We start from the raw sequence: 15,799 nt of genomic DNA on the forward strand, positions 1-15,799 counted from the left end.
GAGCAGGCTCCATGCTTGCCGTGATATGACGTCTGCACAGAAAAAAGGCGCGGAACGATTGTCTGCCATTGCCCTGACGGAGGGAGGGGCGACTGACGACATGGCTTACCGGGTTGGCTTACAGGGAATTAAAATCAACAAAGGGGGTGGCTTTGCGAGAAACAGAATGGCCCGCTCAAGGATAGAACTCAAAACTGGGTTTAGCAGGCCGTTGATTTCACGGAGGGAGGGAGGAGAAAATGAATACAAAACAAATCTGGTCTATTTCTTGTTTTGAGCCACTTCATCTATCTTTATACATCTTGCTGGCAGCAGACTGTGCAGTACGACTGCTAGCCATCATCACCTCCTGGGTGCTCAGCAGAAGACGGTATGACTGCTGGCCATCGTATTCTGCTGGCTGCTGATTAAAAGACAGTGCACTGCCGGTAGGACTCAACTGCCATGAGATGAAACTTAAAAGGGAAATCACCTGGCTGAGTCAACTCCTATGTTTGCCCAGGGGCCCCTGACCTCATCAAGGTTGGTTAAAAGAGCCCCCAGGACTAGGTCGACGACGGCTACCAGACATACTGCACTGTCTGCTGCCAAAAGGCAATAAACTGCTGCTGTGTATCAATGCAGTACCACGTCTGCCAGCACCCAGGAGACATACCGTGACGGTTAGCTGAGCGGGCTCCAAGCTTGCCATGGTATGGCGTCTGCACAGGTAACTCAAGAAAAAAGGCGCAAAACGATTGTCTACCCTTGCTTTCACAGAAGGAGGGAGGGAAGGGGGGCCTGACGATATACACCCAGAACCACCCGCGACAATGTTTTAGCCCCATCAGGCATTGGGATTTCTACCCAGAATTCAAATGGGCGGCGGAGACTGCAGGAACTGTGGGATAGCTACCCACAGTGCAACGGAAGTCGACGGTTGCCTCGGTACTGTGGACACACTCCGCTGACTACATGCACTTAGAGCATTTGTGTGGGGGGGCACACAATCAACTATATAAAAATGCTTTCTACAAAACCGACTTCTATAAATTCGACCTAATTTCGTAGTGTAGACATACCCAGAGATGAGGCCTAAGTCCATTTAGTTATATCAGTGCCACTATTCTCATATACAAGGCCTAAAGCCCTTACTGCCATGACTTCTAGCTACAGTTCTGGCATTTTCATGTAACCTGAGATGTAGTATTTCTCTGAGGCTTCCCCTACGAAACATGCAGTAGATTATTTTTACTTATAGACAATGTCACCTTTTACCTTCTCAGTTAGCTGGATAGCCGGCATTTATCAATGCCTAAGACGGCTTACAGCAGGAAAGGAATATGAAACCAAGTTTGAAGGTATCTGAACTGTAGATTCTTCCTTCTCCTCTGCTTTCAGCCAGGTCACTGAGTTATCATTTAGTACAGTGGTTCTCAAAGCCGGTCCGCCATTTGTTCAGGGAAAGCCCCTGGTGGGCCGGACCGGTTTGTTTACCTGCCGCATCCGCGGGTTCGGCCGATCGCAAATGGGGGCTGTAGGAAGAGGTGTGGGCCAAGGGACGTGCTGGCCGCCCTTCCTGCAGCCCCCATTGGCCTGGAGTGGCGAACCGCAGCCACTGGGAGCCGCGATCGGCCGAACCCGCAGATGTGGCAGGTAAACAAACTGGTCCGGCCCGTCAGGGGCTTTCCCTGAACAAGCAGCGGACCGGCTTTGAGAACTACTGAGTTAGTACATCTCAGACTTCAGAGCCAGCACCACAATGTGTCAAGGAAGGACACATGTGCTTAGTAGTCTGAGAAGCGACTCAAAATTGTCACTGGCTCTTTGGTCTTATTTTATAAGCACTTACTTGTACACAGACTCAGACTTGCCATAAAAGTCAGATAATTCAGAATATAGGCTGACACGCCATCCCTCATGTCTCTCACTGCCTAGCAACGTTGCAAGGATCTCTAAAACCTCCGCAATTTCAACATAGTGTGCACCCAGATTCTATAGATCACAATACAGCAAGCCAAAAAGAGTCTTTCAGACTCCTCTTTGAGACGTCTGCACTGCAGGCTGTGATCAGTCTTAATGTGATTTAAACATGAATGCAGTAAGGTAGAGAGGTTAAAACAAACAACGAGCAAAGAAGGGAATTTACACATTTCTATGGCCCCCAACACCACAGGATGCAAGTGGCTTACTTACTTTAAAGAAGAGGTAGAGTCCGAAGAGGGTGCAACTGGCAACAATGGGAAAGCGAGCAGCGTCCCGACTGGTAATAGTCTCTGGCATATCTGAGGCATTCTAGAGAGAGAAGAAGAGCACATCTGTGGATTAACCTGCTCTCCATATCAACACATTGGGGAGAAGAGGTCCAGAAGCACCAGCAGTGCTATCAGCTTGCTGGACCGTGCAGAACTAATCAACACTGGGCTCACACGGAAATAAGTTTCTTGCTGGCTTCCAGTCATCCTTGCCGAGCCTTTATTAAAAGCAGAAACTGATATGGCAACATACCTGCCCACCTTTGTCCTAGCAGGACTTGCCAGAGTTTACTACTTTTTCCCTTGGGGAGAAAGCAGCAGGCCTTCTGAGCTGACCTCCCTCCCCATTTCTTTCTTCCTACTCCCCCAGCAGAGGCAAGTGTTGGACACTGCTGGTTCTGCATTCCCTGTGCTATTCTTGCATCGGAACGGTTTCAACATTATTCATATTTTTGGCTTCATTTAGCTTTCCCATCTGTGTATGCCATATGTTTATTACCCACTGAATGACAGTTCTGTCCAGCCACCTTTTACTCATCACATTCTTAGGATGCGCCCTTGTACTGAGCCCCTTACGAGTGTGAAAGATGTATTCATTTTGTAAATTCCTTTAAATAATTTTGGAAGCTTCTGTTAGGTAACTTGAAGTCTCTTGTTTTGACCCAAAAAAGTCTGGTTCTCTCAATGTAGGTCCTCAATTCCTGATATGACCTTTTATTCCCTTACACTGCATCCTCTCCATGAGATCAAGAGCTTTGCTGTGGTACTGAGACCACACAGCAGAGCATGATGGCTAGCAGTCTACTGTCTAGTGATGCAAAAAGAAAAGGAGGACTTGTGGCACCTTAGAGACTAACCAATTTATTTGAGCATAAGCTTTCGTGAGCTACAGCTCACTTCATCGGATGCATCAATGCATCCTTGATGCATCCGATGAAGTGAGCTGTAGCTCACGAAAGCTTATGCTCAAATAAATTGGTTAGTCTCTAAGGTGCCACAAGTCCTCCTTTTCTTTTTGCGAATACAGACTAACACAGCTGCTACTCTGAAACCTGTCTAGTGATGGTTACCAAACAGCTGACTGCACTCCACACTTGGCATTAGCTGTTTGGCTAATCAAGACAGAAACTTTCACAACACACTTGCAATCTTGCCTGAGAGATATGCACCCTAGTGCTACCACTTATGCAAAACAACATATGAAAGTAGTGACGACTCATATAGAGCATACAGCTGGCTGCTGCACAGCAGTCCCCAGATCAAGACAGCATCTAAGTACCCAAAGAATCACTCATTTTCTGCAGCAAGGTCTGTTGTTAACCCCGCAGCTTTATTTCCATCTAGCGCACACTGAACAACACAGCTATGATAAACTCCCCAAACTAGCCATTAGGGAAGAAAATGTGATATAACTGTGAAAACCAAGGTGAGCTATCATTACTAGACGCCCCCCCAAGAAGGGGACAGGATAATGCGCAGAATCATAGAAATGCAGGGTTGGAACAGACCTTGGGAGGTTATCCAACGCAGTCTCCTGGAGTGAGGCAGACACTCTGAGAGGTGTTTATTTAACCTAAAGCTGAAGGGGAGCAGAATTCTCTCAGACAGGGAAAGCATCTCTGTGGAGGATAGTGAAAGGAAGCAGGAGTTTTTCTGGGGAGAAGGCCAGAGAGGTAGAAACAGAACCCAGGATCAACTCTCTCTGGTGGACACATTACTCAAAAAGGGATGATGGGGCTTAGAAGCTTTCCAAGGATACAGGAACTCCTCCTGAACCAGCAGGGGCACTACCCAGGGGGCAATAACCAAGAAGGCAGAGATACCCTATGGGTACCTCTCTCATGAAGGGGAGAACGAAGGCAGGACTAGAGGATGAAAGCAAAACCCTGTGGGTCACAAACAGGGGTGAAGGACCAGTAGCTAGAGAGCATATTTTGCCAGGAAGGGAGCAGTAATACCTGGGGGGGGGTAATGAAAACGCTGTGCCCCCCCCCGCCATGTGTGCACATATGGGTCCCAGTCCCTGGAGGCGGCTCAGGACTTTTCTCTCCACGGCACGAGAAGGGAACGTCCGCAATCAGAACAAGCCTGGGTGCCTCAGGGGAGCAGTGGGGACCACAGCAAAAGGCTGATCTGTCACTGGGGGCTCCCAGGCCCCTTGTGGCGGGGGGGGGGGTCCAACCAGCGCAGCAATACGCGGAATCAGGGCCCCGCAGCGCGGGAGGTACCTGGGGGCTGCCCAGGCGCGCAAAGGGGGGGTCCGGTCCGGGCGGGGGGGGGAGGTGTCCGGTCCGGTCCGGTCCGGTCCGGGCGGGGGGGGGAGGTGTCCGGTCCGGTCCGGTCCGGGCGGGGGGGGGAGGTGTCCGGTCCGGTCCGGTCCGGTCCGGGCGGGGGGGGGGGAGGTGTCCGGTCCGGTCCGGTCCGGTCCGGGCGGGGGGGGGGAGGTGTCCGGTCCGGTCCGGTCCGGTCCGGGCGGGGGGGGGGAGGTGTCCGGTCCGGTCCGGGCGGGGGGGGGGAGGTGTCCGGTCCGGTCCGGTCCGGGCGGGGGGGAGGGGGCCCGCAGGTTACCTTGCTCTTGGCGCAGGTGACGGAGCGCAGCGCCCCGAAGAAGATGGGCAGCAGCGCCATGAACACCAGGCTGCCGTAGGCCAGGGCCATGCCCTCGGGGGTGGCGGGCGGGCGCGCCGGGCCGGCGGCGGGGGCCTCCCCGGGCCCGCTCACGTTGTGCGCTTCGCTCATGGGAGCCGTCGCCTGCTCCGCCATCGCCGCCTGCCCCCAACGCGGTCCGCACTTCCGGCCCGGCCGCCCCGCCGCCGCAGGGACACGTTCCCTTAAGAGCCGGAAGTGAGGCGCGCGCGTGCGCCGGCCTGGCCCCGCCCCCTAGCAACCGAGCCGGCTCCGTTACCAAGGGGACCCGCAGCTGCGGCTGCACCAACCAGGGATGAGCCAGGGACAGGCCTAGGCCTAGACCAGCGCCCCGCCCTGGGCCCATCCTCCCCCCAGGCCGGGACCCCCACCCCCGGCCCTGCCCCTGCCTAGATCCCCAGCCCCCGTCCTCCCTGCTCCTGGCCTAGCCCCCCCCCCAGCCTGGGCCCCCCCTCCAGGCCCATATCCTCCCCCCAGGCCAGGACCCCCACCCCCAGCCCTGCCCCTGCCTAGATCCCCAGCCCCCGTCCTCCCTGATCCTGGCCTGGGCCCCCCTCCAGCCTGGGCCCCCCCTCCAGGCCCACGTCCTCCCCCCAGGCCGGGACCCCCACCCCCGGCCCTGCCCCTGCCTAGATCCCCAGCCCCCGTCCTCCCTGATCCTGGCCTGGGCCCCCCTCCAGCCTGGGCCCCCCCTCCAGGCCCACGTCCTCCCCCCAGGCCGGGACCCCCACCCCCGGCCCTGCCCCTGCCTAGATCCCCAGCCCCCGTCCTCCCTGATCCTGGCCTGGGCCCCCCTCCAGCCTGGGCCCCCCCTCCAGGCCCACATCCTCCCCCCAGGCCGGGACCCCCACCCCTGGCCCTGCCCCTCCCTAGATCCCCACACCCCATCCTCCCTGCTCCTGGCCTGGCCCCCCAGCCTGGGCCCCACCTCCAGGCCCACGTCCTCCCCCCAGGCCGGGACCCCCACTCCTGGCCCTGCCCCTCCCTAGATCCCCAGACCCCATCCTCCCTGCTCCTGGCCTGGGCCCCACCTCCAGGCCCATGTCCTCCCCCCAGGCCACGACCCCTACTCGAGAGTGGCAAATTTTAGCTGGACGTATTCCTGGAGGTTTCCTCACAAGACATAATCTTCAATTCCTGGAGACTCCAGGACAATCCTGGAGGGTTGGCAACCCTACCCACCCATGGGCCAGACCTGTCCCACCCTTAAGCCCTATCCCCAGGCCCCATCCTCTCTCCTATGGCCTGCTCCATCCCTGGCCTGGGCCCCCATTCCCAGGCCCCTCTCTTCTCCCCCAAGCTGGGACCTGCCCTCCATCCTTGAGCCTGTGACCTTTGTCCCCTCCAGGGTAGAGTAGGGGATCCCTTGCCACAGGGCCACAAAGATGTTCTTGCCAGGAGGGAAGAAGCAGAGCCCCATTCTCCCATCCAACAGCTTTTAACTAATCAACCTCCTGCTAACCCCAGGCTGACAGAGCCCCCAAGCAGCACCAAGAGGATCTTGGCAGAACTCCTAGCAGGGGAGATGATTTCACCCTGAGCCTCAGCAGTGTAGCCCCTTTCCCCGTCTTTTGTACTTACCCCGGGCTAGTTGTCTTAGCCCCTTGACTAGTAGGTATTGTGACGGGGCAAGGCCAGATGGCTATAGAAAAGTAGTGGGAGATATATTAGCTCCAGGCTAAACAAATCCCTGGTACCGGGATAAGTGAAATGGCAGCTGCTCCAGGTCAATTAAGACACCTGGAGCCAATTAAGAACTTTCCAGAAGGCAGGGAGAAGGCTATGTTGACTGGGACACCTGAAGCCAATCAGGGGCTGGCTGACTAAAAGCCTCCCAGCCAGTCAGGTGGGGGTGCATGTCAGGAGCTGTGGGAGGAAGTTGTGCTGTTGGAGAGGCTGAGTAGTACACACTATATCAGGCACAAGGAAGGAGGCCCTGAGGTAAGGGTGAAGTGGAGCTTGAGGAAGTGAGGGCTGCTGTGGGGGAAGTAGCCCAGGGAATTGTACATGTCATGTTTGTAAAAGGTCAGCTACCATAGCTAATACTATTAGGGTCCCTGGGCTGGAGCCTGGAGTAGATGGTGGTCCTGGGCTCTTCCCCCCCCCCCCTCCTTTGCCCCCTGATTAATCACTGAGACTGGGAGACAACAGAGACCGTGCAAGGAAGGATAACTTCACCTCCCTTGCTGGCTTATGATGAAAATGGCTCAGTAGATTGTGGAGAGAGAGAAGGGTTACGTGGAGGGTCACAGTGAGCCTCTGAGGCTAGTGAAATCCGCCAGGAAACGTGGGACCCACGGAGGCAAGGACAGAGCTTTGTCACAGTATCTAATGAGTTTTGCAAGCCCTGTGCACTATACTGGTGCACCAGCCAGGATGAGCTGCATTCCCAGTCATTCCCCCAATCTGCTAGTGCAACACACACACTAGTCTGTGCAACACCCCATTTAGCAGGCCTCCATGGGTACTAGATAGACTTGACTGTGGATTAGGACTTGTGTGCTTTTATTACCGGGCTGGCTTGTGAGGCAGGTTTCTTGTATTAATTTAGATGAACATATGGGCTGAAGGTGTTAACATAATCTGGTCATTGTCCAACACTAAACAGTGTTTAGCAAGGTCCAGGTTTTCATATACAGAGACCTCGGGTTGCTTAGTGCCATGGCAAACACACCAGTAAAAATCCTTTTAACCTTTTCTTAAAGATAAAAAAGGAGAACACAACAGTCAAAGCATTTAAAATATAAAGTATGAAACAAGGCTTTCATTTTACCAACATCCTTTGTTCCCTTTCCCTGTAGCTAGAGAGGGTGTTTAGAAGGAAAAAACCCTTTGTCCGACAGTCTCTTAGATGGAATCAAAGATGGTAAGAACTGTCCTTTGGGGGAAAGAGAAGATAATTGCTGCTGCTGTTAATATCTGTTCCCACTTCATCCCAGGGTGTGTTTGGGATTCAGCTGGAGCCGGTGGAGGTGGCAATGTCATTCGAACATAAAAATGGCCACACTGGGTCAGACCAAGGCTCCATCTAGTCCAGAATCCTGTCTCCCAACTGTGGCCAATGCCAGGTGCTTCAGAGGGAAGGAACAGAACAGGGAATCATCAAGTGATCCATCCCCTGTCGTCCATCCCCAGCTTCTGGCAAACAGAGGTTAGGGACACCATCCCTGCCCATCCTGGCTAATACCCACTGATGGACCTTTGCTCAATGAATTTGTCTAGTTCTTTTTTTGAACCCTGTTATAGTCCTGGCCTTCGCAACCTCCTCTGGCAACAAGTTCCACAGGTTGACTGTGCGCTGTGTGAAGAAATACTTCCTTTTGTTCGTTTTAAACCTGCTGCCTATTAATTTCATTTGGTGACCCCTAGTTCTTGTGTTCTGTGAAGGGATAAATAACACTTCCTTATTTACTTTCTCCACACGGTTCATGATTTTATAGATCTCTATCATACCCTCCCCGTTGCCTCTTTTCCAAGCTGAAAAGTCCCAATCTTATTAATCTCTCCTCATACAGAAGCTGTTCCATACCCCTAATTTTTGTTGCCCTTTTCTGAACCTTTTTCAATTCCAGTATATCTTTTTTGAGATGGGGGGAAACCAAATCTACACACAGTATTCAAGATGTGGGCATATCATAGATTTGTATAGAGGCAATATGATATTTTCTGTCTTCGTATCTATCCCTTTGCTGATGATTCTCAACGTTCAGTTAGTTTGTTTTTTTTTGACTGCCACTGCACATTGAGTGGATGTTTTCAGAGAACTATCCACAATGATCCCAAGATCTTTCTTCAGTGGTAACAGCTAATTTAGACCCCATCATTTTATAAGTATAGTTGGGATTATGTTTTCAAATGTGCATTACTTGCATTTATCAGCATTTGGGTCCCTCTTTCTGCTCAGTCTGGTCAGGATCTCTCTCAGAATCAGGATGATGAAGGCCTGGGGTCCCAAAAGACAGTGGGCACGGCAGCCATGATGTTGGAGCTCACTTCAGTAGCCAATTTTTCTCCTCAAAGTCTCTTTCTTTAAGGATTCACAAAGGAATGATGGTTGGAATAGCCCATCTCATTATTTTGTCCACTAATTAGGCCTACTTTCCAACCCATCAATTTTGGTTCACTGATTTCTGGTTCCACTTTTCTTGTTTACCAAGCATGATCTTCACACAGTCCATGAGTTATTTCAGGAGATCTTTTTGTTTGGACTAATTCAGTCTGTCTCACTTTCATATTTTTTTCCCATCAACTTTTGTTGTTATAGGTTATTGTGACATCTTATGACCTTTCAAGTACTTCTTACAGTTGAGCTCACAATTAGGATAAATTTGTAAGCCCAGTTATTATAACGGGTAATAATTGTGATCACACAGCTGGCACAGGCCTAAGGCCATCACAGCTGAGATGTTATAAATATTTTCTTTGACAAAGTGAGTACAAGCTGTTATATAACTACACATTTCACACAGCATAGCTCTGCGTCCCCCATGGAACAAAATAAACCTGGCCTTTTAGAGCATTCAAGTCAGGTCTTTTGTCTAAATGCCACAACTGTTGCTACGCATTCAACTGTATTCAATAACAGCTATAGCAATGCCAGCGTGTTATTGATTAGCTAATCAACCAGATCTCGTTGCCAGCTAAGTGGCATTTACCAGGCAGTTGCTAACAGCAGCAGATTCCCAGACGAGAGACCCCCAGATTAGAAATGAGATCTCTCATTCCTTTTGGTGTCTGGAGATTGACCCACATTCCGATCACTCAAGCTGAAAGAGATGGAGAATACACCCACTGACAGAGAAAGGATATTTGATCCAGACATGCTTCACCATCAGCAATTCAGGCAGTGAAAAAAACACTTCTATGTGGAGGGCTTGCACAGACCTGGCCCCATGTCTTTGTGAGATTTCTGTTGGAACAGAACCACACCCCCAGGCTAGTGGAAAAATAGTGCACTACCATGCAGAGGATCCAGTGTTGGGACTTGTGCTGTAGTCTTTCACTCCTGGGTTGGCACTGGAGAGTAACGCTGCAGAGGTAGCCACAGTAAGAGGGAGTCCCCATCAGATCACACGCCAGTGAACCGTTTGGCTGATTCACAAGTATTCATGGGGGGGCGGGGGGGAGGAGCACCATTTCCAGCTCTGCTCATCCAGAATGATGGTGGGGTTGATACAGGATTCATACTGTGAATGGGAAATAATAGAGGGGGAAAAGATAGAGGATTGCCTGGGTCACCAGGAAGAGCTTGGAGGAACATGATAGAACAAATAAATCACCACCAGAAAACTCTTACCTGAGCTAACTGCTTGGAGTGAGCTGCTGTTTAACCTGAGAGCCGCCAGAGGTCAGCAGAATCCAGCTGATAGTGGCCTGGATTTGATGCTGCCTGTGTGGAAGAGAAGACTTTGCAGCCCCTATCTCCTCTCTGTATAATCTGCAGCCGATACCATTGAGCGATTGCGTGTGTCTGGTTATGTTCAGAGAGCTGCAATGTCTGAACTGGGCTAGCTTGGGACAGCAGTTGTTTTTCGAGTTACTGAAAAGTCTATGATGCTAGTTTACTCCCTTGGGAGGAGTGCAGTAACTGCTGTCTCAACCAGGATATCTCACTCACAGTGGACTGGGAACAACAGAAGACAAAATGGAGCCGCAGCATCTAAAAGATCATCCCTTAGCATAAGAGTGCTAGCCAGCATGTATGGGTCTGGCTCCCTTCAGGGCAAGTATAGCATCAGTTCAGTAGTCACTACCTGGGGAACAAAATATTGGTAAGAGGGTGCTTCAATCTTGCAGACAAAGGTACAACAAGGGCTGTGTGCTGGAAGTTGTAGCTAGGCAAATTCAGACTAGAAATAAAGTGCAAATTCTCAACAGTGAGAGCAATTAACAATTTACCAAGGGTTGTGGTAGATTCTCCATCCTTGGAAACTTTTAAATCCAGATTAGATGTTTTTCTAAAAGATCCGCTCTAGTTCAAACCAGCATTAATTCCGGGAAATCCTATGTCTTGTGTTATCCTGGAGGTCAGAGTAGATGATCACAATGGTCCCTTCTAGCTTTATAATCTATGACTCTGATCCTTAAATCTGTATTTCAGGACTAGATACCATGTGAATAGGTGGTTGATAGACAGACAACTGGTGTACTCCCTGGCCTCCCTGCAGCTTTGTGTAAAAGGATACATGGGGGATGTTTCCCTCTTTTTTTTCTTTATTTGTAGCTGTTTCATGGAGCATCGAATGCTGGGTATGAGCAAAGCAGTGTAACTGGAGCTGTGGTTTGTGTTGTGGAGTCAGGGTACCAAAAACCTCCTTGCTGAAGATGTGGTGCCAAAAACTTCTATCCTTTGCAGATGAAGTCATGGTCCAACCTTTAAAGTAAAATCTCTGTCCATAGCCAACATAGGGTACGAAAGGCTCAGCCACTTACTGGTTGGGGACATGGTAGGAAAGGCCTCCTGACCTGTGCCTGGAGATGTGGCCCAGGGGCCTTCTACACTGGTTGTACAAATGAAAGAGATCCTAAGGATGCCCGGCCTGTCTCCAGGAGCAGTGTATGTGTGTTGCTAGCTTCTTTGCTCACAATGCTTCTAATACTGAGAGTGTTGCATATTTAACTTTCCTTGCAGCTGCTTCTGCCTTCTCATCTCCACCCTCACCACCACTACGGGCTTCCAGAAAAAGGCAATAAAAGAGAAGGTGATAGATATACAGCCAGTAGAGGAATCTGAATACATTACTAAGTCTGGAGCTATAATTGTTAACAAATGTCCCTGTTTTATGCTGGGCTTCCCTGTTCTGGGGATGGCTGGTTCAGAGTGAAAGTTAAGCACTCTGAATCTTCCCTTTTGCCTCATTGGATCCTTCTCATCCCTATTCTTCCTTGGATCCCACCTGCTGCAGGACGCAGCAGACAACATGTCAGTAAAAATGCCTTGTAAATGAAAGCAAACTTTCCATGCAGCTGGACAGGAGCCAGGGCTCCACTGGAAAATTGGCTGAAATGTGTGTTTTCCTTGTAAATATTTCCTTCCCTCCTGGGCTGCAGGCAGCTTGGCTGTGTTATTAAGCATCCTCCTTAGCTTATACACCGAGGCTGCTAGAGTGGTGTCCCCACTTCCGCATCCACCGGAGAAGGCGGGGGTGTGCATTTGGGATGCTCTGTCCTCTTCCCAACTCATCCCTGCAATTAAGCTCTTTTGAAATCCGTTCCTCTGCTTCCTGTGGATCCTTCTTCTGATGTCTAAGCCTGTCTGTGTAGGCGTCTATCTCGGAGAGTTTAGGCTCAGGGTCTTCCTATTAAAATTCAAACCTGGTAAAGGCTTCCCTTCTGCAGTGGCACAAGGTAAGTGATCCCTTTCTATCCACCAGAGAAGGACACGGTAAGCAATCGTGTCCTTCAGTTGTAGCAATGAGGGGTACAGCAGCTCTATTTCCAGCAAATGAAACATTACCATCCTAAAACTAAGGGAAATTGGGATTTACTCATCATAAAACATGACGACTCTAGCTGGGGCTTTGCTGGTGCAATGAGATTCACAGGTTTCCTATGGCTCTGAGTAGGAGATTTTAGGTAGTCTCAAGTTGTTCAGGCTACTTTGTAAAATTTAATCGGTCACAAACTACCAGTCACTGAACCCGAAGAGTCATCTGCTTCACTCGTGACAAATTACTGGGCTGTGCATCTTGGGAATGTGTTGCAAGGAGACTGCAACCCTGCTGGGGCTTCAGAATGATATTTGCTGATGACACAAAACTGGGAAGCATCATCAATACAGAGGAAGAGCAGACTATTAGCCAGGAAGAACTGGATGGCTTAGAGGACTGGAGTAATAGAAATAGGATGAAATTTAATAGTACACAGTGCACGGTCATGCACTTAGGGACTGTTAACGAGAACTTCTGTTTAACACACTCAAAACTGCCTTCACCAAACAAGGACACTGCACCAGAGAAGTAGACCGCATCACGGAATGGGCCACCCAAATACCCCAAGAGAATCTGTTTCAATACAGAAATGCCCCCCCTACCCCTGACCAAACATCCCTAGTTTTCACCTACCGCCCCACACTGGAACCTGTATGGAGCATCTTCAAACACCTACAACCCATACTCCGTGGGAAGTCCAGCCTGAGGGAAAAGGCCAAGCTTGGCAGGGGCTTTGTTTGTAATGAGGATGAGGGTCTTTGGCACGATTGAAGAAACTGGCTTTAGAAACAAAGTTGTAGCACTATGAAGCCAGCTCACAGACCATTATTTTCTGCGGGCAGTAGCAGGAAGCACCAACAGGCTTGACTCAGAAGCTCACCAGCGTCATGTATTTGGGCATGCACAGCCTCATCAGAGCTCTGGCTTTGCAATCAAACCCTGGCTAGCCATTCCTCCTGCTGGTGAGAGTCTGATACTGGGGACAGCAGCTTCCATGCACTGCAATGGTAGATTTCAGGTCAAGAGCCCTTAGTCCTAAAGGGGCAGATTATAGAATGACAGTTTCAAAAAGCAGGACTGGTGGATTTCAGGATCTCTAGCTATCTTCTAGCATTTATAATGCACCCATCACCATGGCATTTAGGCAGGCACCTTGGACCAAGATAGGATGACCCCAGGATAGTGGCTTCAGGGTTCCAGGAAGAGTTAAATTGCAGGGATATTAGTCATCTGCTAGAGAGTCCAACAATGGGGTAGCAGTGAGCAGAGTGGAGAGGTCAGCAGAGTAACAGGAATTTTCTGCAAGAACATGTGTTGGGAAAGCAGGAGGGACTTTCCACTATCCTTGTACTAGAGGGATTTGGAACATGACCTGCCTGCAGCCCATAGTGAGGAGCAAGAGAGGGGCCAGACCATCCTTCCCAAAAGCTTTTCTTAGAGCCTCTCCATGAGAAGATGAACTGAGCCACATTTTATACATGCGTAACCATTTCCATCCCAGGCTGCTGGTATGGCCCACGTCTATTTGAGATGCCTTCTCCGCATGCACACATGCCCACACCCACATTAAGACTTCACAGATTCAATGTTAGCAATCTTAATTCAAAGCAACAAAAATGTCATGGTCAAATCCCCAGGTTGGACCCTTTTTCCCTGCTGAGAATCTTGTCCCTTTGGTGCATCTTCCCAGCACCAAGCTCTGGAGATGACCTTTGTGGAAGCGTGAAAGGGAAAAGAGAATTTGTGTGCAGTTATTTTAGTTTGGTTAAGAAACAGAGCAATAACAGGCCAACCTTAACCCTAATAACTCAAGATTTGTAAAAGCGGGATTTCTGCAAGGCGAATGGGAAAACTACAAGCGACCTTGCTTTAAGATAAGAATAAAATGCAACGTTAACTAAGATAATGGAAAAAAAAAGTATAAACAGTACACAGCTATATGTAACTAAAGGGTATAAATATTGCTTTATATTGTTTGTACTTTGAACATTTGCCTAAGAACAGACACTCTGTCCAATTGCGGTCTTCCCTGCAATTGCATAAACAAATTGTCTCTGGCTTGTTGCTGACAAACTCAGCGTAAAGACTCTGTTTTCTTCCACACCTTGGTCTGATGCTCCTCGAGTGGGGAGGGGGAACCCCATACTGAATTTGAGAGGATGAGAGAGAGACACTACCTCACTTCGTCTCTCACCACCACCAGAAAGAAATGGTGAGTGCAGGAGAAACAAGGCTATGTAGCGAGAGAGGCAAAGGAAGTGATGAAGAGAGATTGGAAAGGGGGGAATGTGGAGAGAGAAAAGAACAGAAAAGAAGGGATGGCTTTGCTACTGCCCTGCTTCTCCTCTTTAATCACTTGCGTCTCCTCTTTTCTTGCCCTGTAAACAGCTGAAATGAACTTTTTGTTTGCAGAGCAGAGGGGCCGTGGACTGAAAAGTGGCCCAGAATGCTGCCCAAAAAGGCTGCAAATGGCATTATTGGTCAATTGAGAGATCCCAGCTCATGCCAGTAAGCAGGGGAGGAGGGAAATCCTCCATCAGATGAGAGACAGGCATGCCTGTTCTGCAAGGGGGGGAAGCTACCAGTGCTGAGACAGGGTGGGACCAGGGTCAGCCTTGGACATGCTTTCAGTAGAGGGGCCCATGTGGCAAACACAGTCTAGAGTGACCATTACGGTGTCTGCCTTCTCCAGAATGGTTGTCACTTTCTCTCCAATGCAGACCGTGCCTTGGTCATGCATTTGCCACATTCTGGCTGGATTACTGAGATGTGCTTCTGCTTCTCTTTAAACAGTACCAGAAGCTTCAACGCTCACAAACTAGGGTTGCCTGCCCGATTCTTGGGATCGGAGCAAGACAATTGGGTCCTCTGCAATCTCCTGCCCCCCAAAGGAGACAATGCAAAGTCCTGGCAATGGCAGAACCTTCATCACCTTCTGTAAGTCCTAAGTATTAGGGAAAGATGTGATTGCTGTATCTCCCTCTCCAGCAGTAGCAGTCAGAAGGCATTTGTCTGCTCTGGGCCCCTCGCATCCGTCAGGAGCAGGGATGGCTCAGGTGAAGATCGTTGGCTCATGTACAGCAAGTCTGCCAAAGTCCTACACTATCTGCCCTCAAACCATAACGCAAATCTCGCTTATTTCGGTTGGCCTGTTTTCAGTTGGGGAGGGGCCCCTCCGCTCCCCACCCCTCCCCTTGCATGCATATTTGCTACCCTTCCTTGTTACTCTCGCTAGATGGGAATTGATCCCAGTGCAGGCAGAGTGGTTTGCCCGATGGCTATTAGGCTTGTCCCAGTGCCAGATGTTTTTTTACCCTGTCCGGCTGTGTATTTTATTTGGCTGGTTGATTCTTTGGCATTTGGTTTTTATTGTACGTTTCTTAGATGCCTCACAATAGTTGCCTTATAAAAGGACTAAATAAATAAAGTAAAAATAGTTCTGTCCCCATGGCCCATTCAAACACTGGCCTCGCTACGGAACCCTGGGCC

General features: G+C 50.1%; 1 protein-coding gene across 2 annotated transcripts in view; it reads right to left on the bottom strand.

The window, feature by feature from the left end:
* The window catches only part of HM13 (histocompatibility minor 13), a 32,929-nt gene extending 27,857 nt beyond the window's left edge, over positions 1-5,072 (bottom strand). The window contains exons 1-2 of one of the 2 annotated variants that reach the window (XM_048820100.2): positions 4,803-5,072; positions 2,176-2,274 (exon numbers count right to left, since the gene is read on the bottom strand). In XM_048820100.2, coding sequence (XP_048676057.1) covers positions 2,176-2,274; positions 4,803-4,997 — 294 coding nt within the window. In that variant the 5' untranslated portion in view covers positions 4,998-5,072. The remainder of the gene's footprint in view (positions 1-2,175; positions 2,275-4,802) is intronic. The other variant, XM_048820101.2, reaches the window with a different exon arrangement.
* Positions 5,073-15,799: the final 10,727 nt, after the last annotated feature.

The sequence above is a fragment of the Caretta caretta genome, chromosome 13 (assembly GCF_965140235.1).
Source record: "Caretta caretta isolate rCarCar2 chromosome 13, rCarCar1.hap1, whole genome shotgun sequence".
Lineage (NCBI taxonomy): Eukaryota > Metazoa > Chordata > Testudines > Cheloniidae > Caretta > Caretta caretta.